The 23,793-nt window shown below is 40.1% G+C and overlaps 2 protein-coding genes across 5 annotated transcripts in view; one reads left to right on the top strand and one right to left on the bottom strand.

Annotated features, from left to right (window-relative positions):
• The first annotated feature begins 225 nt into the window (after positions 1-225).
• LOC120796935 (protein FAM13A-like) lies at positions 226-21,023 on the top strand. Of its 4 annotated transcripts, XM_040140130.1 has the most exons (22): positions 226-453; positions 989-1,190; positions 1,357-1,578; positions 2,553-2,733; positions 4,764-4,938; positions 5,874-5,995; positions 9,466-9,690; positions 9,927-9,993; positions 10,421-10,518; positions 11,426-11,483; positions 11,823-11,909; positions 13,353-13,560; positions 14,437-14,686; positions 15,102-15,234; positions 15,711-15,792; positions 16,797-17,032; positions 17,280-17,363; positions 17,544-17,648; positions 18,176-18,390; positions 18,709-18,810; positions 19,264-19,385; positions 20,987-21,023. In XM_040140130.1, exons 1-22 carry the CDS (start codon positions 424-426, stop codon positions 20,989-20,991), a joined length of 3,009 nt encoding a protein of 1,002 aa, XP_039996064.1. In that variant the 5' UTR covers positions 226-423; the 3' UTR covers positions 20,992-21,023. The 4 variants fall into 4 exon arrangements, with proteins under 4 accessions (XP_039996064.1, XP_039996066.1, XP_039996067.1 ...); XM_040140132.1 differs by lacking the exon at positions 20,987-21,023 and having other exon boundaries at positions 1,357-1,566; positions 19,264-20,107; XM_040140133.1 differs by lacking the exon at positions 20,987-21,023 and having other exon boundaries at positions 9,466-9,669; positions 9,948-9,993; positions 19,264-20,107.
• phyhiplb (phytanoyl-CoA 2-hydroxylase interacting protein-like b) overlaps positions 20,458-23,793 on the bottom strand; it is a 17,599-nt gene continuing 14,263 nt past the window's right edge. Inside the window, exon 5 of the mRNA XM_040140134.1 lies at positions 20,458-21,798. Within this exon, the coding sequence (XP_039996068.1) occupies positions 21,255-21,798 (544 nt within the window). The 3' untranslated portion in view covers positions 20,458-21,254. The remainder of the gene's footprint in view (positions 21,799-23,793) is intronic.

The following is a 23,793-nucleotide window of genomic DNA, read 5'->3' as shown; positions in this document are numbered from 1 at the left end:
ACTTGAGCTTCTCTAATAGGGAGATAATCAAACTGCTCCCGGGGGAAATAAGAATAAAGACCGTTTTCATACTGTACAGACCAAATAAACTCAGTAGACGTACGGCTTTGCATCTTACAGCCCCTCTGCTTCGCCTTCTCCTGGCAACCCTTCCACAGGTCGCCATGGTTACACATTTGTCACGTGACTAGCAACATAAACAATTTTTCAGAGAGCTAACGTCACTGTGAGAAGTATGCTAACTCTACTCCCGTTTAACGGCGGTATTTTTCACTTATTGTAAGCCTAGAGTTGGGATGTTGAGGCCATGGCAGTAATTATTCCTCTTGCGATAGTTTCAGAGAGCGGAGCATCATGTCGACGAAGGAAAAATACGTCTACGAGTGAAAAATGGAGAGCTGTCCCGGTCCGCTGAGCTGAAAAATGGGAGCAAGGGCTTCAGTATCGCTCTGTGTAAGTTAAGCTGCGGCGGGTAGTTACTATATTATTACATTCTTCTGTGTTTAGCTGCTAACTTCACGAGGGGCAGAGAACTTCTCTCACAGTTTTATTATCAAGTAACTCCACACAAAGAAAGACAACCGTTGGTTTAAAATGGAAATATGCGGTGTCCGGGGGCTAAAACTTAGTTAACGTTAGCCATTTGTCGTTGCTTTTACAAGTTAAATGTACATTACATTTCGTGTCGTTTTATGGAGAAATATCCCATTAATTGTGTCCCGACTGACTGTATATTTTTAAAGCAGCTAACGTTTTAGCATTATACCATGGATCATTCAGGTCCATGTCAAGGATACTCAAGCAATGAAGTGCTTGACTATCCTGTAGAACACCTGTAGAACACCTGTAGATCACATAGGGGAGGGTTAGAGATGACAGGTCCTCCTTATTTTTCTAAAACCCTTCTGGTCATCCAGGAATGTTACTATAATAAGCTAATTTTATTTCTCTATTTGAGTAATCTGCTGCATCCCCTCTGTCCATGCAGAGCGACCCTTCTTCAGTGAGAATCCTGAGGCCCAGCGCTAGGGTCAGCCCAGAGCTCATCGCTCCCACCCTGGTTCCAGAGCCTGAGCTGGCTGCCAGGTGTGTGTTTGGTGTTTCCTTGGAAATACTGAGAGAGGAAGGGCAGATGGTCAGTGGAATACCCCTTGTGTTAAGAGACATGGTGGAGTTCCTGGATAAGAATGGTAATAGAGGCACAACCTGCTGTTTTTTCATTAATTTTTATTCTATACATCGCTCCTTCCTTCTCCATTCCTTCCCTCTTTTTTCTCTTGCTCTCTCAATGCAAAACGTTACTCCAGCATCACCTGCATGTACATACGGCTGAATGTACTTGTTTCCTTATCCCAGGAATGCACCACAGAGGTCTGTTCCGTCTGTGTAGCTCAGTACCACGGACCAGAGAGCTGAGGCAGCGGTGGGACCGTGGAGAGAGCGTGGACCTGGAGCATGAGGGAGATGTCCCCACTGTGGCTTCACTCCTCAAACTCTTCCTTCGGGAGCTGCCCACCCCCATAGTTCCCGAACCCCGTCGCAAACAGCTGGTTTTGAGCCTCACAGGTACTAGGAAAGGTACTCAGAAATCATGCTGGACTGGTGTTGTTAGGAAAAGATTTCATGAACTTTTTCAGTGTATAAATGTAGGCTTAATTAAATGAATGAGGTTGTTAGTGTTCTTCAGATTAGAACATGGCACTGCTGAGCTCCATCAATATGCCACTGTACCTCTGGCCCCCACTGAGAGCTACACTACAAACATTAAACTGCTGAGACAGGAGAGTAGTATAGTAGGGAAACTGTCACTCTAGGCCTGTTGCTGGAAAGCATCTGCCTTACTGAAGTGTCCCTTAGGTACGTGTAGAATTTCCAGCAAAAGAATCGTAAGATTAAAAAAAATTAAAATAATTGCTATACAATATATTATTAAATCAGATGTAGGCCCTTAAAGAAATGGTGAACAAATAATTTTCTGGACAGAGATGTTATATTGTTATCCACTTTATGGACAAAAGTATTTTACATCTCTTCAGTACCTCTACAATCTCCTCTACAATGGGGGACAAATCTTTGCTTAGTCAACAAGGAAGCAAAGGCGGAAATGAACAAAGTTGAGAGGTCTACAGTGTCTTGTGCATTCCTGAATATAAATTAATCTTAGTCACCATCAGTGCTCAATGTGAGGGCTTCAGGTATTACTTAATCTAATGATTATCCTATTGATTATGCTTTGAGTAAATGATCAAGTTACTTATTCAATCAATAAATTATAAACTATTATTGATAACTTTTTTATTTAGTGGGAATGCTTATACTATGTTATTTTATGTGTACGATGGTTGTTTTTAAATGGGTACTTTGGTCCTCTTGCATTAGTCTGTTATATTCTTACATTTCATGCTATATTTTAAGCCAAAAAGTGCTTTTACCAGTATGTTAATATACCAACTAATGCAATATATATTAGGTTATATGCTGTATATCCATAGACTCTAGTGATCGAAGTGCGTGTTAATGAATACTGTTTTGATGTTTTGGCTTATTTTTAGGATATGCAGATCAGGAAAAGATGAACCAGGCTCTGAGAGAAAATCTTCACCACCTCCCTGCTGACAACCTCATTATTTTGTCTTACCTCATCCGCTTTCTGTCCAGAGTGGCCGCTCACAGCCAATCAAATCACATGCCTGTGGAAAATCTGGCAACCATCTTTGGGCCTTGTATATTCCAGTGAGTTTCTGTTGTAAATGCCTCATTTAAATCCTTTCCAGACCAGTACTAGGACACAGGGTTCCTCCAGTCAAATCAATATAGTCTGGGTACAGTCTGACATTAAGCTTGACCAGACAGGTTAGTGACTTGTCACCGTGTAACTTTAAAAAAGAGTGTTCTCCTGTATATACATTTTAAAATGTTTGTTTTCACCCTTAGTTTTTAACAGATATACAACTGGAGAGATTTCTCTAAAAGTATGATCAAGAGCAATCTAGAGTTCAACAATTGAATGCTTGTATCAATAACTTGTCTTCGTCAGATCCAGAACTAGAAAAAAATACTTTGTTTGTCATGAGAGCAACCTTCTAAATGTCTGGCCCCATTCATCAGCCTCATTGGTTGTGTGTCTGTATGTTTCCACAGCTGTACCACTAATTTGGTGTGGAGTTGGGTTGTCCCTTCAAGGAAATGGGTGTGGATTATAGTTGATAACGCAGATCATGACACACAAAAAGAGAGACAGATATAACAGAGGCCATTGGGACTTTGTCGGTTGCTTCTCCCCTACTGTTTATAGAAGTCTGCAGTCACTGTAAACAAATACAATCTCTGTACGGCAACACACTTACATTTAGATTTGTGTTATTTGAGTTTCTGCCACTGTGGAAAAGATTATTATATTTATTCGACACCCTTTCACTGTTCTTCCATCTCTTGATCTCACAGTCGCATCTACTGTATATCAGTCTTGTTTTCCTCTGAACGTTAGCGGCATGTCGGTGGAATGGGATATTAGTCATGTTGTAAAGTTCTCCATATGTGGGGAAAAGATGATCCTAGCCAGAGGAAGAAGAGTTGGTTACGGGGTGTGGAGTTGGCATCAGAGGCATGGAATAAGTTGGGGGTGGATTTAGGTTGTGGTAGCTGCAGACAGTTGGAAAATTTCCTGTGCTTTCTGCCTGTGGTTCCCCAGGCATTAGAACAACAGAGGCAGAGAGGAATGGTAGAATAGTTTGAATGAAAAGGATTAAAAAATGAGTGAGAGATATATGCTGTAAAAAATACTCAGCTGAACAAAGCTACTATTTAGCCCAAAACAGTAGCTTTTAAGATAAGTTCATTTAAGTAAATTGGCTGTATTTTTACTTTTTGTGAGATTTTAATAATATTTCCATTAATTTAAAATTAAATGACAGACATTTTAGCAGATGTTCTTCCGTTGCAGCATGTGTGATAGGTCCTTTGGCTATGCCCCTCCCCCCATAACTCCTGCATATTTGACATCTAAGACTCTTTCTAAACAGCCTGTTGCCCTTGTATGTGTCTCTTATGTAATCCATGTGACAGGCTGTTCCTGTCCTGTAATTCCAATTGACCTGTGTAAACACACATCTATTAATACTCAGATTTTTCACATTCTCCTCACTGGGTGTATGCTATGTTAACTTTCACCTACCATGTATACATTGGAAAAGAGCTAAAGAAAACCCAGAATGGATAATGTCAACAACAGCAAAACATACTACGATGTACTAACATAACAAATAGCTGCTTCCAGGTAAACATGTGAAGGCTTACTGCTGTATTGTGAGTGTTATGACCAGAAGCTCCACAAATCTCTGAAATTTAATCAATCAATCAATCAATCAATCAATCAGAATACATGGGACAAAACATACAGCAGGCAAATAAAATAATAAAACATTAAAAATAAAACAACCTTTAAAAAATGTAGAAGTTTCCAACGTCAAAGGGAAGCTTTACAAGCTTTTACTGTCTGTCTCATTATTTTTGTCATTTTTGGCTATTTTGGGCTTTTATTTTAGTTTGTTATGGGAAATTTATTTTCCTAAGTGTTAGGTTTTGATTCATCAGACGCTGTCTGACCTGTTTATCTCAGTTCACTGGTATATATGCCTCCTTCCACTAGATGGAACCCTTTTCTGTTATGTTTGTTATAGCACTTACCAGAGGACCAGTTTGAATACACAGTGCATAGTACACGTGACACTGTGTTGTTGTCCCCACTTCTCTTCTTCATGCAGTGTTCCAGCAGGACCCAGGATGCTAGAAGAGCAGAGTGTATGTAATGACCTGTTGCTCCATCTTCTCCGGCATCAGAAGGTTCTCCTTCCAATCCCAGATGAGAACACAGCGGGCCACTTGATTGCCTCCTCCTCACCCCCTCCTCCTACTCTCTCTGCTCTTTCACACTTTGAGGTGAACCATATATATATTTATTTTTTTTAATTCCCTTCGACAGAATTGTTATATCATTGGTTTATTCTCATGGTCTGGCTTTTTGCACATTTTGATTATGTCAGTATTGCAGGAAGTAATCCCAGCACTTACCAACACATAGAACAATTTTGTAACTGTGGCATAGCAGAGTCTTTGAGTCTTTGAACTCATGTACAGTACTATATACAGGGTTTCTGCAGGTTGTGAAAAGTCTGTCAGTTCCCCTTTAGAAGACTTTAGAAGGTATTAAAAAGTAGTGAATTTCATTTACAAAGGTTTTGAATATTTTTTCTTGCTTGCCTTACACACTAACAGTATTTATAAATATATTTTTGTTTTGGGTTGGGGAGACCTTTTGCACCTTTAAACTAAAAGTGGGATTGTTGGAGGCTGTTTATTCCTTTTTTTGTGGAGTTTCAATTAGACATGTAGTAAACACTGTTGTTATTTTTAGCCATAGTAGCTAGGAGCTCATCAACTAATAATGGGTAAGTGTCAATTTTAGCAAAGAATTGAACTTACATTTATTATTTTTTAATCCATCAACTGTCTTCTGCTTAACTGCTTCCAGGTTGTGTCAATTGATTAATTATATTACTAGGAGTTATTATTATATACAGTTGGTAAACAAAAATGTGATATAGATGTCAATATATTCATACTCTTAATAAATAATCATAGGCCTCACTGTCTCTGCCAGTTTTCCATCATTCTGCGACTGGTATGATTGTGAACACGATATCAAATTGCATTCTGTGTAGTATGAAAAAGATCTTAAAGAGTCTTAAATTGAATTTGGTGAACACTGCAGAAACCCTGTATATAGTGTATGTAGATAATGCGAAAAAATGCTTTGAGGATTTATTATCCCTCTATAGTGGTGCATGTTTTTTCACTCCTGTTGTCCTTGGTAGATGCGACCCAGCAGCTGTCACTCAGAGCAGAGTAGTGTGGAGAGGGTGGAGGGAGAGACCACCTCAGTCTCAGTGACCAGTGCTTTTAACCAAACAATACGGATGCAATCTCAACTCAACAGGTACTGTCAAACTTAGCATCAATAACATTGTAACTGCACAAGATGGATGGATGGATGGATGGATGGATGGATGGATGGATGGATGGATAGATAGATAGATAGATAGATAGATAGATAGATAGATAGATAGTATTCATATGAATATACACAAGCCTGTCCCTTTATATACTGTATCTTGTCCTGGGGGAATATTAAGGACCCGAGCTTTTTCCTTGTAGCGTTTCACTCTATATTTAGCATTGTTTAGTCAGTTGTCAGGTTGATGGTTGTATCATTGGTGATGAGACTGAGACATCATTCACAGGGAATTAAGGCCACCGTCTGGAGGTCCTTTGCCCTCTGTTCATAGAAGTCACAAAGACAGTCAATCTGTATTGCTTTGTTTCATCATTGTCAGACAGTCCCACTTCTTCTCTGGAAACTAAAACTTTTCATTAGTGTTACACATTTTATTAGATGTGGTTCAACAAAGAAAGAGAAATCTAATCAAAGGACATCACTGCTGTTTTTGACATGGGTCCTCTGACAGGCTTATGATATATTTCAGTTCTTTACGTATTCTTTGATGTCTCACTTCCTCGGGCTTACAAAATGGCATGGGGACAATCAGTAGAAAATATAGGCTCAACCCCTGAATGATGCCTGCTTCTACCATTATCTACGATTATCCAATAACCAAGACGAGATTCTGGATTTTGGATTGCAGTGCTGTGATGTGATCCTTCCAACAGCTATAGTTAAAATTTAAAGGTTCAGACAAGCTACATGAGATGTTAAAAAATGGAGAAGTAGACCAACTTTATGATAATAAGATATTCAAGATATAATAAGTTATTCATTCATTTAATAGCCCAAGCCTGTTTGATTTTTCTTCAATAACAATATCATGGTTAGTAGGGGCGGGTGACAAGTTGGAAAATAAAAAAATTACTTTAAAGGCAGGTAGCAATACACTGTTGCCTACAGAGCAACACCTGCCTACACGAACTGTGAAACCCAGTATCTGTTGTCAACATGAAAAAGTGCCATTGCTTGTACAGGTCACTTTCCTTTTAGTCTAATGGCAAGTAAAAATAGCTTCACTCTTTTGCTGCTGGAAGGAGCAGAGAAGTAGAACAATGACAAATTGGTCCCCCAGACAGAATCAGCATACTAATACCCATCTGCTTGTGGGGAACTTTTCCCACTCAGAACTTGAAGGCTACTGTGCTATTTTCTATTTTTAAATTGTGAATGTGGGTTGCCACAAGGTAGCAATACAGGCATTAAATTACATTTATATATTTTCTGTATTTGTCTGCCCCCAGTCAGCATGTGACATGGCATTCATGTGCAATTACTGATTAATTTTGTGGCTGTCAGCCATGTGTATGAGTATAGTTGTGTGTCTGGTATCTTAATTTGTGTTTGTGTGTGGAATGGGACTGCATGACGCTAATGGAGATTAAAACATTTTCTTGTTGTCATTGTAAGCAAACGTGCATTTTGGTTCTGTTTACTTTGTGATGAAAAAGATCTGTCCTCAGTGAAATTCAGGTTAATCTCTTATCCACACAGCCTTTTATCAGTAGCTTGTGTTTGTGTGTGTGTGTGTGTGTGTGTGTGTGTGTGTGTGTGTGCGTATGTGCGTGCGTGTGTGGGCATGGGTAATTGAAGGGGTGGGTCAGCTCTATGCCTCCGGGCGTCACTGATGTTGTTGACCGTCAAGTACTTATCATCTTTGCTCTCTTTTCTTTATTTCTTTGGCTTTCTCCGTCCCTCCAAAGCAGCAGGCATTTCACTGTCACATGTATCTATGCTAGACTGCTGTGAGTTTGTGCATTTTAGCAAAGGATGTTTTCTTGTCTCATCTGCTTCAGCATCAGTGACAACAGTCATGGGTCTACGGTCCCCCACAAGTGAGTGAGGTCATGCAAGGCGATTTTAGACCCAGAGCAGAAATGTAGTTGCTTTATAGCAGGGGTCGATAATGCATAAAACTATTTCTTACATGCTGGTATCTAACAATCTTTGGTTTGACTTATTTGTGTGTCTTAGAATTTGATGACTACATTAACTTTGTAGTGTTTACATTGCTCTAACAGTATATGCAATAATTACACTTAGTGTTGTCTGCAGTTTTTGTCTGTCTCTCCTAGGTGGTCATTCAGAATTTGTTTTTGCCACTTTTTACCAGCCTCTGTTAAGATGAAGGATGTTTGAGGGAGGGAAACTTAAAGCAGAAAAGGTATTCATGTTCATAAAGCAGGCTGCTGTCTGCGTGGCTCATGTGTGACTAATAGCCTAAGCAACAAAGATTAGTTTCTTGCTGCTGCTGTACTGACCCATCTACTCAAGGTTACAGCTCTTGAATCACTGCTTTAAGCAAATACGTGACCGATGGGCTGTATTTGGTTGACGTCATGGCAAATCAGTTAGGCTTGTTTTTGTTGGGAGCAGCTCTGTAGAGTTTCATGAGACGTGTCGTAGTGTAGCATTAAAGTAAGCACTGCAGATTCACCTGCTGGATGTTTGTTCTCCAACCTGCTGCAGAGGCCGGCAGTTTTCTCAGGGATTAACTGTTGGACCTTCCAAATTTAACTCATGTTAGCCTTTTGATATGAAGATTGATAACCTTAAATTCTGTTGTTTTAGATTTTAAATGTGTTGGATTCCTGCTAACATAACATGGATCTATCTCAGTTTTATTCTACTGCCATATTCCACATATTTGTTTCATATTCTACTGATGTGGTTGGATTTCTTTATTCTTTCTTCACTGTCTTCAAGTTTGTCTATCGGCATTGTTATGTCATAAGAAAAGTTCCTTGTTATTCTTGAGGTCCTGCCTACTGCTTTTCTGTCTAACTCATTCTCATTGTAGTCTCTCTTGTCTCTCTTTCTTTTTGTCATTTTCACCTTATTGGTAACACTTTCTCATTAGGCACCCTTTATAAAGGGTTAAAAATTATAACATGTCGTATTGTAAAATGTATTAATGGTTAATAAATCTTTTACTAATGCTCTATAGATCCAAAATAAACCATGAATATAAAACTAATATTGGGTTGGCAGTTTCTGAAAAACCCCTTTAGTATTTATCCTCCTCCAGTCTGACATTTCTTTGTCACGCTGGACATTTGTTTTTACGTAGCCCTATTGTTCTTCAGGAAGACCTCTACAATGGGCCATTCAACCAAAAGCCAACGATAGCCCTCTGGACAAAAGGGCCACAGAGCACCTGGAAACAAATCCATTTATTAACAATTTATTAACCTATTTAAAAATGTCATGAATTATTGTAAGAACCCTATTAATGACTTTATCGACATTTGTAGTAGTTCCTATTTATGCCACATTACTGCTCTATAAAGCATCAGTAAGTTATGTATTATCTATTAGTCATTAATGAGGAGTTATAAACACTTTATAAAGGATGGAAATTGGTATTTCCTTTTCTCCTCACTCTCTGTCTCTCTGTCTTTCCAAAGTGCTGACACACTGGTGCAGGTTTGTGAAACCACCTCTGACGTCAGTGCTGACATTCAGAACCTGATTCCAGACCAGGAGGCTTTGGAGGAGAAAGGTGAAAGTACAGGGGCAGTCTGTGTGCTTTCCTGCCCCACTGACCCAGGGCCAGAGCAACATCCACACCGGAGCGGTCCATTCCAAAAGGTCCAAGGGGAGCCACTGGAGTTGGAGTGCACCACACAAGGGTGGGTGTCATTCCTGTTTGTCTTCTTTTTTTTCATGCACCGATGATATCTTCTCCTTAAAATAAATGGGTAAATGGGTTGTCCCTATTCACGTAATTTTGAGAGGCAACATTTGCCCGTTTAATTCTTCCCATCTGCCTTTCTCAAATCTAAAACGCACAATCAGTTTTCATTAATACAACATTTTGGAATTATGTAACTTCTCTACAGTTCAATGAGTTATTCTTTATCAACAGGACCTTTTCACAGACGTCACTGTTCACGGCCATATCAAAGGAGAAAGAGGAGGCAGAAGTAGACGAGGTAGATGATAGAATGACATTTTCCTCACCCATCAAAGATGACTATTTAATTGTGTGCATTGTTTATTTTCTCTTATTTTCTTTTTAGCTCTCATAGTCTTTGTTTCTTGTTTTTTTTCTTTTTATTTAACTTTTTTATCTCTTCTTTCTCTCCCTTTCTTGCACCCATTAAACCGAGTCTCCAGCTGTGAATATCATTCAGCAATAACTGTTTCCATGGTCTCTCAAATTTATACCTAGATTTATACTTAGATCCTAGAAATGTGGTTAAAAAACAATGTACAGATAGCTGCTGCTTCCCATATATGCCCAAAAATGAATTCTTTGTAGTGTGTTGTAGCACAGTTATACTTCTAATGTTTAAAGTGGAAAATATTTTAGAACATATAACCGGAAGGTTATATGACATGGATTAAATTGTTTTACAGGCTTCTACAGATTCAGGGCAGACATCATCTATTTCACTGTGCTGCATAACGAATGAATCGCAGAGAAAAACCCAAATGCAGAGTCAGCGCATAAAGAGGTGAGAAGAAAGGTTCTGCATTGAGACTACACAATGACATTTTGTTGCAGTTGTGTTTTGTTCCTTTGTTTCTGCTTTGTACTGTTTTCATAACAGCAAACCTTTGTTCTTAGTTCTTGTTATATAACATTTAAATAACAAAAGATCCAAGTGAAATAGAAACTCATAATTTCAGACTTTCCCATATCGGCTACTTGAAATTTTACCAAGATTCAAACGCAACCATAAATCAAAGAAAACTACTATTGTGAAAGGGGGAATGTTAGTAGTTTTGCATCAGTTAAAGTGTATCAGATTTAATTTTTTGTGTTCACTTTGGATGTTACAGTTTTTTTTGACCCGCCCCAATCCTGTGCTTGGTTTCCCAGTTCAGCTCATCTCTCAGCCCTGCAGTCAATTGGGAAGTAGGTTGTCGGAGCAGTGTACTCACAGTCATGGTTTTGATATGATTCCAGTCCAAATAACACTGACTGCCACAGGGGCTCACATGGAGCAGACCAACTAGCTAGCTAGACTGAGTCAACCTAGCATGGTGGCGCGCTGACTTTTTGTTTGAGCTGCCTCCAGACACCCACATGACAGGTCATCTCAGCTATGCCTCATTAGTGTCAGACGTGAATAAGCCATAAAGGTAATGGCAGAGACAGATGACTGTCTAGCCTGAAAACTACATAGAGTGCTGGGCAGTCCTGCCTGTGAGCACATTTGATATAGTATTGATTGTAAATACAAACAGACCACAATTTGTATTACATGGAGTCACACGGACTGTTAACTTTTCAGGAGGAAAAAACTGTGCTGTTTCAGATATTTTGAGGTTTTTTTTCTTTTTTGTACGTTTTTTTTACTAATATTTAATGTGATTTTATTGTATTTGTCTGTTGTTGACAGACTTTTGTTTTTTCAGTGTGCTGTGCTGCATAGAATACAAGAAAGAAGACAAAACCAAAGTGTCTGAATGGAAGGTAGTAGCTAACAAAAGATACACAAAATGCCCTATTTAATTTTGAGGGTCATGCAGCTAGGTGATGATGATAACAATGACGATAACTTTTTTCCAATCTGTGGGAAATTAGTTAAATTTGAAAATATATTGGTGTTGACTTTTGTTAAAGAAACTATTCAATCTGTTATATGGTGAAAAAGATAAAAGGAGCTAAAATAGTGATCTCTCTATTTGTGTCAATGAAACCTACAGTTTTGCTTGTGCATGGGCGGGAGCACTTACTGACACACTGGTGTGTGTCAGTAAGTGGGCTTTGCGAATGAGACTTCAACAGTGCGCATGCTGTCTGTTCCCTCAGGGGAGAGGAGGACGAGGAGGAGGAGGAGGATGTAGTGGTTCTCCTGACAGACATAATGACTGCAGAGGCGGGAACAACAGCTATGACGTAAGTTCTCCTTCCCCTCAGTCTTTTTTGGTTCACAAATTAACACTTTTTTTAGGCTGAGGGTATCTATGACAACAGGACCACTGATACCTCCGGTGATTGTGTGTGTTTTTGTGTGCCTGTGTGTCTATGTAAACACCTGTTTGTGTATTGCTAAGTGTGAGCTTGCCTGCTTGTGGGTGTTTTGCCTCACTCCTTCACCTCCTTTCCATCCTTTCACCTCCTCTGTATGACGCACAGTGTTTCTTTTTTTTATGAATGAACAGCCGAGGAGGGTGAGAAAGGAGGAGCCAAACCCTTATCTGCTGCTGCTGCCGTTGATGATGGCGATGCTGAAAATGATGTCAGAGCACCTAAATGAACAAAAATAAATTGCCCAAAACCAATCTGCTTTATAGTCAGGATGAGGTGGTCAGGATGTTTTTGGTGCTCATTACAAATCTTTTCTTTCACTCTGAACAGCACCATAAGAACGGATTGCTTATACACCCACTTACACACACACACACACACACACACACACACACACACACACACACACACACTCATGCCAAGGCACAGAGCTACGTGACTTCCCATAGCTCCATCACATACACTCCTTAGCTCAGTCTGACAACGTTGCCATGGAAATGCCTCGTCATATACTGTACCTTTCTCCTCCCTTGCGCACACACCCACACCACACTCACCAACATGAGCGGTATTCCCGCCGACCCCCTTCCTCTGTGAATGATGAATAATCCATGTGGAGGCAGCTCAGCAGCAGAAGTGGATAAAGGGATTCTCTTCGGGGGCCTGCTATACTCTCATACACTCACACATCCACAAAACGCAGATCAGGTGATCAAGGAATCTCAGCGATACTGTTAATGGAATTACAGCATGTTGCTCATCAGGGATCCCACGCCAGCTGCTGATGGACTGATAGGAATCTGACTCATTTACTGACAAAAGTCTGCCAGGCTGGTTGAATGCCTGGCTGGCTGACTAGCTTTTAGTTGCACAGTGACCTGAGGAGAGCTACAGCAGGAGAAGGTCCGTTTTTGTAATGACCATTTCTGTCTGCTTTTGTAGCTGGCTGGGAGCTTTGCAAGATCAAAGATTGTTGTGTTTTTTGAGAAGTTTGTTCCTCGTACTTCAGCCACCCCCAAAAGCAGCCTGCTTATAGAGCTGCATTCTCCCTTTTGACTCATACCTTTCTCAGAAGGACAAGGCAACCATTCATCTCATCGCTTCCTGCAATTCCCTGCCCAACCAAGCTACAGCGCCAGAATATTTCTTTTCATAGGAGAGAGCAAAATGGTTTTACAGGACTTCTCATGATTCTTGAGCAGCATGTGAAACGCTGAAGACTTCCTTCACGCAAACTACGACACATCTTTCTCACTTCTCCTTTCCCTGCTCGGCTGCATCACTGAAGCCATGTTCTGCTTCTGTTTCCAGAGCCCCTCCCTCAAAGTACAAGCCCTGGAGGCCGACTTGGGACCCCTTTCAGCACCGGCAGACCCCCAAGTTCAGGACAACCTACCTGCCCAGCAACAGCCTCTTTCTACTGAAGAGCAGAGCCTCTTTTTGACCCGCAAGCTAATCCTCCACTTGCCACCATCACCATCTGCTCAGGATAATCATCCAGTCGACTCATTGCAGCCTGGTAAGGCAATATCAGTGGCATCCTGATATACTGAAATGATAGTATTCAACGCTTCCGTTGTTAAATATTTTCTTCTTGCACTATGTTGCAAACAGAAAAATGATTTAAATGTTGTAATGACACATGGCCAATGATTTAATTGTCCTACTTTTACAAAGCACCTCACTGTAGAGCACTACAGGCCTGGGGGAGTTGCATTGAAAATCATACCCATTAACCTGTCAGTACAAGAGCCATACTCCATACATACTGTTTAAGTACCTTTATTAATAGTGTGTACATCATTGTCTGTTCCATTCAGAGCATCTTCCTAGCTGCTGTAATTCCTTTGGTGCATGTTAAGTAACCGTCAGTAAATCTTGACAGCAATCTCAAGTTTCATCACTTCCCAGAGCTGAGTGTGTCTTTTCTGGATAAGTGGCATGATGAAGCGGTACATATATTCAATAATATATAATAATTTTGATATCAAGATACTGATGTTGTTTTTTTATTTTTTATTTTCATGTCTTAGTTCAGGATATACACTGCAAGAAACCAGTGTTTTTTTTTTACCATAGAGATTATAACTGCAAAACGTGAAAACCATTCAGATTTGTTGTTTACTATATTTGTAACAGGCAGACCAAATAAAAATTTCCCAAGGAAAGATGTCAAATGTGTGTAGATGATTAGGAAAGAGCTATTTGTCATTCTTTCATTCTCTTTCATTCTGTACTCTTTGTTTTCTTTCCTACATCCCACTTCAATACTTTTTCTCCCTCTCTCTCATCTCTTATTTTGTCCCATCCATCCTAGGAGAGTAAAAATTGAGAAAAAGTTACAATTAATATAGATTCCAGTTAATATTTTGTCCTTGTTCTCTCTCTCTTACAGTACACACCCCATCCCCTCATTCATCAGAGTCCAGTGCTGTCCTCTCCACTGCCACTCTTGCTAAGGAAATTCCAGGAGATGATACCCTGTCGAGCCCAACAGGCTCTAACACCAGCCCACTACTCTCTCGTTTTACGATGACCGACTGCCCCGTTCCCTCGCCACGCTGCCCCAACCTCAGCCACAGCCTGCTCTACAACTTAGACCCTGATACAGCCCCTTCCCCACCGTGTTCACAGCACGTACGCATGTAAGATGAAAATTTCTTCACTAACTTTACTCAGGAATAGTGGCTCACAGATAGGATAGTCTGAATTTTTCCGTTCTTGACGTACTGGTGGACCTGGTGTGGATATTATGACAGTCCTCTTGCGGTGGCAGAGTGGAGGATTTCTGAATGGATACTATGTTAGGCAATCAGTTGCTCATAATTAGATGCATGTTAGGAGTATGGGTCCTTGCCCTTTGTAAAGGCATAAATATGCAGAATGTCAAGTATGCGAGTTGATCGATGTTTACTTTTCTCGCTTCGTCTCTAAATGCTTTATGAAAGCAACTGGACTTGATTGAAAACCATCAAGCAAGTCCAGTTGCCTTTGTACAGCACTTATAAATACCACGACCTGGATGACTGAGAATCTTCACAGACATTTTTCTGTCTTCAGGGCTCGATGCAGCGTCCATACAGAGTCAGATGAGGGCTCTGTCTCCATTTCAATGCTCAACAGACACATCCACACCCTAAGGAAAAGGATCAGGCATTTCGAGGAGCGCTTTGAACAGGAGAAGCACTATAAGGTGAGGAAGGAAATCAGAACTGCTTGCACAGCAGGATTCTCTTGAGTCATGATTAGATTGGAAGTTATTTCCTTAGAGTGTAAAACTCAGTGTTGCCTTTCTCTAAAACAAATAAGTAGTGCTCTCAGAGTCATGGAAGAGTTTGATTTTTCTTGTTTTTTTGAGTGTATGCCTGACTGTGTGTGTTAGTGATTTTTTAGTTTTAAACTCATTCTGCTGATGATAACCACAAACATCATTCTAGGGCGAATTACTCCCTCTGCTGGTACATTGGAAAAATTACAGTTTTTTACACAATGGATCCTCAGTCAATTGGTTGATAGGGCTACTGCAGCACACAGGATATTGGTAATCCAGGAAACTGACTTGACCTGGAACAAGGGACCAAGTAAAGTAACAAGACCCACTCCAGGTTATCAGTGCAACAGACAGCCCCTGTTCTATTTATGATGAGATTTGTTGTTATTGTTTTTCAGCCGGCCCATAATGACAAGACAGCCCATCCAGAGGTTGCCAGACTAATGAAGGAGCTCATCAAGAGTCGCAAGCAGCTTAAAGGTCAGTTACGTAACCATAAATACATAGTCAAACACATGAATGAATGATTGCAGTGGTGGAAGAAATATTCAACAATGTAAAAATACTCAATCACAACTAAAAGGCCTGCATTTAAAATCCTACTTAAAAAAAGGTACTAAGGTATTATCAGCTAAATGCACTCAAATTATCAAAAGTAAAAATACTAATTCTATAGAAAAGTGCCCCCTGTGACTGACATATTAGATTGTTCATAATGATGCATCAGTGAGTAAGTACCATTTCTCTGTTGTAGCTGGTCCAGGTGGAGTTAGTTGTAACTATTCTATATACAGTTACGTTAGTTAAGTGGTTTCCAACCCAGTTGTCTGGACCTTTCAAAGGGTCACAAGATAAATCTGAGGGGTTGTTAGATGATTAATGGTCTAGGAAAGAAGAAAAAATAAAGTTTATATACATACTAATGCATTCATTTTTGGGATATTCTCTGATCTTTGCTTTTTGTAAAATAAAAAACATCTCAGGTGGTTTAAATAAAACCAGAGGTTTAGAGGGGAATTCACTCTTTGGTGGAACTGTTAACAACTCAGACATCTGTGATGTGACAAGACACTTCTTTTTTGGAAAGGGTCACAAGCGGAATGGTTGGGAACTACTGCTTTAATCCCTGACAATGTACTTTATTTTAATAAGCTCATCATGTGCTTTTTATGTAATATCTTAATCTGAAAAGGATCTGTACCTATCGATACATGTAGTGGAGTAAAAAGTACAATATTTGCCTTTGAAATGTAGTGGAGCAGAAGTATAAAGTAGCAATCACCAAATGATTGCAACAATGTCAACATGTACACAATTCATCGTCAAGGAAACTTGTATCAGTAACTGGATGAAAGCCACTTTGGAAATGTAAACATGGAAAATGCATTTCGTTGTTTTCCAGAGAAACAAAGTCCACATTTTAGATTTACAGGGTCCTTGTTTTCATGTCGCCATGTTTTTCTGAACTATTGCCCTTCTTTCAGAGCTAAAGCTGAGACAATTAGAAGAAGGGGGGCTGAGAGGTCAGCGGGGTTTTAACCCATCGGCCGAAACATGCAGGAGCAACATAGACCAGAGGGAGGCAGCACTAACAGGAACTGAGCTACAACAACTTAACAACAACAGCAACACCAAGCCAAATGTGGAGGAGACAGTCAACATTATAACCAACAGACTGAAGGAAAGACGTCGAGAGCTGGGCCTGCCTGACAGCATTAAGGTTGATATTGCAGAGGTGTCTTCACCACACACACATAAATGTTGTTATTTCAGTTTGGCGGTCAGATTTCCTGGGCTGGAATGAAGAATCTGTGTGTTACTGACCCTGGATAAATGAAGTACAGAAAATCTCATATGCCTATTCACTTGCTATAGTAAACACCGAAACAGAGGTTTACAATCATCTGTCAAATTTGTTGACCAGGCTGATTGTCTGTTAACAATTTTCCCTGTGGCTGCATGTGCAGGAGATGACCCATTACCAGATGACTATGGAGAAGACCAGCATGCAAAAGTGTTTGCTCTACTTTGAGAGTTTGCACGGACGACCAGTAAGACCAGCCTTGATGACTTTCTTATGTGTTTAGCTCTTATTTCTCACTCAATGGCTCTGCTTGAGCAGTTCCATTCTCTTCTATCTGTCCTGACATCATTGGTTTCTCTTTCTTCCTATTTGTATATTACCACTTGTAACAAAGTGGTTTCTGTTTATTTTATCTGTATGTCCTCAGAGTACCAGGCAGGAGCGGACTCTGATGAAACCTTTCTACGATCGGTACCGTCTTCTCAAGCAGCTGCTGCTTTTTTCTGCTGCCTCAACAGTCATAACGACCATAGTGAGTAACAATCTCATACTGAATGCTGAATTTTGAATAAGAGAGTGTTATCTTGTAGAGAGGGAGGAGATCTCAAGAGCTACACAAACTCTCTGTATTTCACTCTTGAAGATGAAACTGACCATGGCTTCTGAGGCCATTGTCGAAGATTGTCACACTACTGCCATCTAACGGCTAGATATAAAAGCTACATCAAACTATTGTGAACCGCTTCAGTTCATTCAGCAAAATAAATGATCGCAGGATAGATAATGCTGCAAGTTATATTCAAGGTGAGTTGCTGTCACTCATCATTTTCCAATCTTGCTGTTCTTTGACCTAATAGCTAATTACCTGAAATACAAATCATCCCATACCATGACTAGTTCACCATAGTCTAAATGGAGCTGGTAAAGACAAACTGTATTCACTTCTATAATGGCTTGACAAGGATCGCCCTCCCTTTGCTCTTGAATGGTTCACTTCATCTTTTTTTTTCAAATGTTAACTTTGACAGAAAAGCGATCCCTCTGTGTGTGTGCACATAGGAAGAAGAGGAAGGCTCTGATGAAGGGCGTCCCAAACAGCAAAGCCCCAGGCAGCAGCCATTTTGGCTGAAACCTCCCAGGTGTGTGTCCTCAGACGAGTTACTGAATCTGCCTTCCCTGGAAATGTCTGAAACACCTCTGGTGTCCCCGCTGGAGGAGGTGAAGGGTCTCCAGCCACAGATCATCACCATGTCAACATTTCATGAAGCTTCCAGGTATGGTTGTGCGCCTGTGTAGCATCAACAGCTCAGTACAGTGTGTGTGTGTGATTTTCCATTGATTTTACCACTCAGAATTAGCTGTTGAATCGAATGATCTTGTCGTTTTTGTACCAATTATAGTACTGCATCCTTTATCATTACTAGGAATTATAGGAAACTCATATTAGCAAGTAGAGATTAAAAGAATATCTGGAAGTTCACATTTCTTTTGCTGTAACCTGTTTGTATTCATGGTTACAGTCAATTTAAGTTCACAGATTAATAGACAATTCAAAAGATCTAAGAAATTGTTTGATTTTTTTCTTTATACAGACCAGAATTACTGGATCAACTCAGGATGGCTCGATCAGAGAAGCGGAGGCTTCACCAAGTACTCAGAGAGTTTGAGGACCATTTCTACACACAGACTGGCAGGTAGAGGTTATACACGCAAATGACATACACAGCACATCCAAACTACTTGGCTTTTGAATTTTATTTTATCTTTTAATAAACTTGGGACATGTGGTTTTAACAATGCCTTGTGAAAAACAAAGAAAAAACATCAACAAAAAAAATCCCATCGTAATGGTACGACAGTGTAATGCACACGCACGTAACGTTAATACAGCACAGAGAGCTCGGGAAAGAGACGAAGATATAGAAGACGTTTGCTCTGAACTGTACACATCCTTCTTCCTGTTCATGTTAGTCATCCAAAGTAAATACAGTAAGTTTTTGATTACAATACACACTGTACAAAGCTATCTGAGTAAGGCAACATAGGGACTATCAACCATTATGGAAGCTGCTGCATTTTGTTTGGAAACTACAAAAAAATGTTTTGCCTTTTGTTTCCATCTTCTTCCTTCTGTGCATTTTTAACAGGGCTTGTCAGAAGGAGGAACGTGGATCAATGGCAGAGGAGTACTGCCAGTATAAGAACCTCAAAGCGAAGCTCCGTCTACTTGAGGCCCTGCTCAGTAAACAACAGGACTCAACCAAGACCAGTTGAGTGAACTCACAGTGGGACTTTATCTAACTTAACAGCACTCGATCATATCCGAAAAATCAGGTTGAGAAGCCAGTGGGTCTGGTCGTTTTTTTTATGCCATGCTCATTATGTTGATGCACTTTACATGAGGAAAACAGTGATGGAAATCGGTGACCATCTGACTGAAATGCTGGGCAACTGCAGAGTTTTTTTAGTCCCAAAAACACATCCCTTGTCATTCATGACGAACCTTACTATAAACTTGATGTAGCAAGTGTATGTTATATAGCACTAATCTGTGTCAAAGATGAAGAGCTGTAACAACTTGATGATAGTTACATATTAGTAATTTTAGGATTACTGTGCGTATATTATGGCACTTTGCTTTTTTTCCTTGCCAAAACACTATTTTTGGAAACTGCATTTTTAAAAAGTGCTTTTTTGGCAAAAAAGCTTAAATGCAATCAGTGAGACAATCCTGTAGTGTTTGTGCATGTCAGTTTTTTAGTCCTGCATTGTGCTATGATATACATTAAGAATTTCATAGTTGCTTTAAATTGTGACCATTCAATTTACATGTTCCCCTTGGAAAATATGTGAATGTTGGTGAACCTTGGCATCGTAGTGCAAGTTATATCTGCTGTCAAATTTGTCTTTATTCCCCATTTTGCCTATATTAAGTTAATTCCCCCTAAATGCTGTTGTTGACAATGATCAGAGCTTTTGACATTGTGCACTTCTGGTTTATATAATTTTATATATATATATGTATATATATATATATATATATACACACACACATATATATGTGTATATATATATATATATGAATGTATCAATAAAAATAAATATTTTTTCACATTTATTCTACTAAACACAGTTTATGGTTCTACTTTCTTTCGTTCCACTGACTACAATAAATAAGAGCGAATGTTGCAGAAAAGGTTGCTATGGTAGAGGTACTGACAGCTTTCATACTCATGCTGCTCAGAACTGCATCATGCTTTTTTTTTTTTTTTTTTTTTTTTTTTTTAAAGGTTAACAAGTTAATGAGTAGTTCACACTCGGTCGTCAGAGACTTAGTGAGTCCTAATCTTAGAGGTTGTTGCATTAGTACTGTTAAATTTCCACAGCGGTTTCATGTCTGGTTTTTAATACCTTTGGTATAAAGAAAGATGACTAAGGATGCTGCAGCCCTAGAAAATTGTAGTACCAGTCCATGCCATTAGTAGGAAGTAAAAAGAAGTCTGATTTTTCCTCTACTGTGGAATGAGAACAAAACATTTTTAGAAAGACAAACAGTCAAAGTTGTTGGAAACAACAAAATGCTTATCCACACACATAGTGGACACTCGATCAACAGCATATCAATAATAAAAAGGCAAAGCTCATTAATAAAATGTGGAACAACAGATTAAAATAAACAACAGGAAAATTGAATAGAAGCAGCCCGTGTTTTTTTAGTACAGTTAAAGGGTTTGGTCAGTACGCCAGTGTTGACTTGCAGGATGGATGGATGAATCTTTGCTCTTGGTGTCCCAGGTCTAGATTTCTCAGCTGGCGGTTCCTTATGTGGATATCTCTAGGTATGTTTTAATGTATATTTTCAACATTTAGGGTAACCCCTTTAAGATGAGGAGACAACGGTGCAGGTGTCAGTGAGTGTACCTTCCTCTATTTTTCTCCACTCTTCTTTGGGAATGTTGGTCTCTTGAGAGTACAGAGCGTGCGTCAGAGATATGTTGCTGTGCATGTCTTGGAGCCTACTAAATCTGCTGCTTCATGCATGTGTTGGTCTGCTTCATCAGTACATGTGGACTTCCTGTGTGTATAGAGGTCAGTCACCTCTAGTCCTTCCCTTCCTCTCCCCTCAATTTGCTGTTTCTTAGCGTCCCACACTGATGTTGCAGGTCTTGCAGCTGGGGTCCTTCTTAGCATTTACTGTGGACAGACTCATGAGCTGGTGCCCACTGATCTCAGCCACCGTGCCCAACGCCAGGTCTACAGGCTCCGTGTAGATCACCTCCAGGATGACGTCCTGGGCGTGATGAAACACCAGACCGCCATCACCTTCTTCATCCTGCTTGCAGGTAAGGAAGCGGTTGTTGCTGATGTCGAGTGCAGGAAGCCGCTGCTTACAGAACTCGTCACCTCTGGAGCCCTTTGGCGCCAGGACCAGAATAACATAGTGGTACGCCGTATACATGCAGTAGAAGTCTCCAAAGTACAGGTTGGTGTCAGGGTTGAAGAATGTGTTAGCTTGAACCTCAAAGCGGTGGCGGCCATAAGGGGAGTCCTGCGGAGGCTTGCCTGTGTTGAACTCTGTGTTGCAGCTGAAGAAAATGCCCTCCAGCTTGCCACTGATTGGTGAGCCATGGCTACCGCTGTTGTCCTTCACTGATGGCAGCATTTGGTTCCCCTGTACCTCCCTGGAGTTTGAATAAAAGAGAATGAAATGGGCTGTGAAAAAACAGCAACCATGCATCAAACATTTCCCTTTAGGGCCAATCAGTAATGAAACTGCACCTTTTTTTAATCTACGGTTTTTATTCTCCCCCTCAGCCAATCAAAGTAATTTCAGAATTACAGGAAAGCAGTAGCATCTCAGATGCCTACAGAGCCTCCTGTATACTCAGTAGTATTAAGGCCCAGCCCCACAGACCAATTAATCAAAAAGTTTAATTCAATTTTCAGACATCTTGGATTCTGTTGCTCCTCTGATAGTCAGAAAATCCAGAGCCAAAACTCAGCCAACACCCCTGCTCTTAGGTGACTATGTAGAAAGGCCGAACATAAATGGAACAAAGATAAGCTACAGGTTTCATTTGAGATACTGAAAGGCTGTCTGGCTTCTCAACAAAAATTAATCACATATGAGCTAATATTTCACCCACCGCCTACGACTCCTCTCTGATGTCTGCCCGCTCTACCATCCTTAACATCTTTCAGTCTGTGTCTCTGTCCCACATTTATGACACAATCTCTCACACAAAGTCCACCTACTGCCCCCCTGGACATTGTTCCTACATACTTCTTCAAGGAAGTATTACACACTGTAGGGTCTGTCCCAATTTCCCTTAATATAGATAGCAGTCTTGAAAATTGAACTGTCCCATTCTGTTTTAAACATGCAATACTCCTATCTCTTATTAAAAAGCCTAACTTTGACAAATCAGACCCTAAATAATTTCTGTCCGATCTCCAAGCTCCCATTCCTGTCCAAAGTTCTGGAGAAAGTTGTCTATCTCTTAGATTTCTTATTTAGACAGTAACAACATCATGGAGCAATTACAATCAGGCTTCAGGGCTCAGCATACCACAGAATCTGCTCTTCTCAAAGTCTACAATGACCTACTGCTGTCTTTAGACTGTGGTAAATGTGCCATTTTAATTCTTTTAGACCTCAGCGTGGCTTTTGACGCGGTTGATCACTGCATCCTTTTAAATCGTCTCAAGGACTAGGTTGGCATCCAGGGCACTGCCCTCAAGTGGTTTGCCTCCTACTTAGCCAACGGGTTTTTCTCTGTTAAGATTGCGAGGTTCTCCCCCTCTACTGCCCCAATCCTTTGTGATACATGGGTTGGAACCCCTGTACATTTCGGTTAGAGTACAGGCAGGACTTCCTTGCCCGTACCCTAACCCCTAGGCCTCTTAGATCCGCAGAACAACGGTTCTTAGCTGTTCCGTGATTGAGGCTAGTGGGTAAGGGAGATCGCGCCTTTGCAGTGGCGAGTTTGGAATAGCCTTCTGCTTTCAATCAAACATTCCCCCTCCAATGACAGTTTTATGACGAAACTCAAGACGTACATGTTTTCAGTGGCCTTTGGTTGCTCTCAGTGGTCTTAGTATTTTAGTATTTTATATTTTCTTTATTTTATAAATTGATCTTACAAGTTTTATCCTGTTTTCTGTTACATTTTTGCACATATTTGATATAGCCTTGTATCTTATCATTGCCATTCATTGTTTTTTCTATTATTTTTGATTTTACTACTGATGTAATTTTACTCACTATGCTATTGTTGTATCTTTAACTAAAATGTGTACAGCGCTTTGGACAACTACGGTTGTTTTAAATGTTCTATATTAGTAAACTTGATTTGATTTGATCACTTTATCAAGTTTCATTAAGATGTCATGAATAGTGTCTGAGACAGTGTGACAGATGGGAAAAAGCTGTCTGAACGTATAAGATGCAGCCTGAGTCCCACAACGCAGTAAACAGAGGGAACTCTCTGAATGGAATACAGATGCAGTTTCACTATTCTATTCTATTCACCATATATCTGGAGCTGTAATCATTTTAGCCAAGTCCAGTTTGTCTCACAGAAACCTCGTGAGAGAAAATAGCTTCAGTGAAAAACTACACATTTCTTTATCATTATGACAAACTGCCAGAAAACAAAAGCAGCTTTCAGACAGCA

Source organism: Xiphias gladius, chromosome 11, assembly GCF_016859285.1.
Source record: "Xiphias gladius isolate SHS-SW01 ecotype Sanya breed wild chromosome 11, ASM1685928v1, whole genome shotgun sequence".
NCBI lineage: Eukaryota > Metazoa > Chordata > Actinopteri > Istiophoriformes > Xiphiidae > Xiphias > Xiphias gladius.
Note: the sequence above shows the minus strand (reverse complement) of the source record. Positions and strands in the feature narration are given on the sequence as shown.

Bases quoted from the DNA above. Each gene is read 5' to 3' on its own strand.
- LOC120796935 (XM_040140130.1), top strand. From the start codon at position 424: ATGGGAGCAAGGGCTTCAGTATCGCTCTGT. The intron at 454-988 runs GTAAGTTAAGCT...CTGTCCATGCAG, and splicing joins GGGCTTCAGTATCGCTCTGT to AGCGACCCTTCTTCAGTGAG. The intron at 10,519-11,425 runs GTGAGAAGAAAG...TTGTTTTTTCAG, and splicing joins CAGAGTCAGCGCATAAAGAG to TGTGCTGTGCTGCATAGAAT.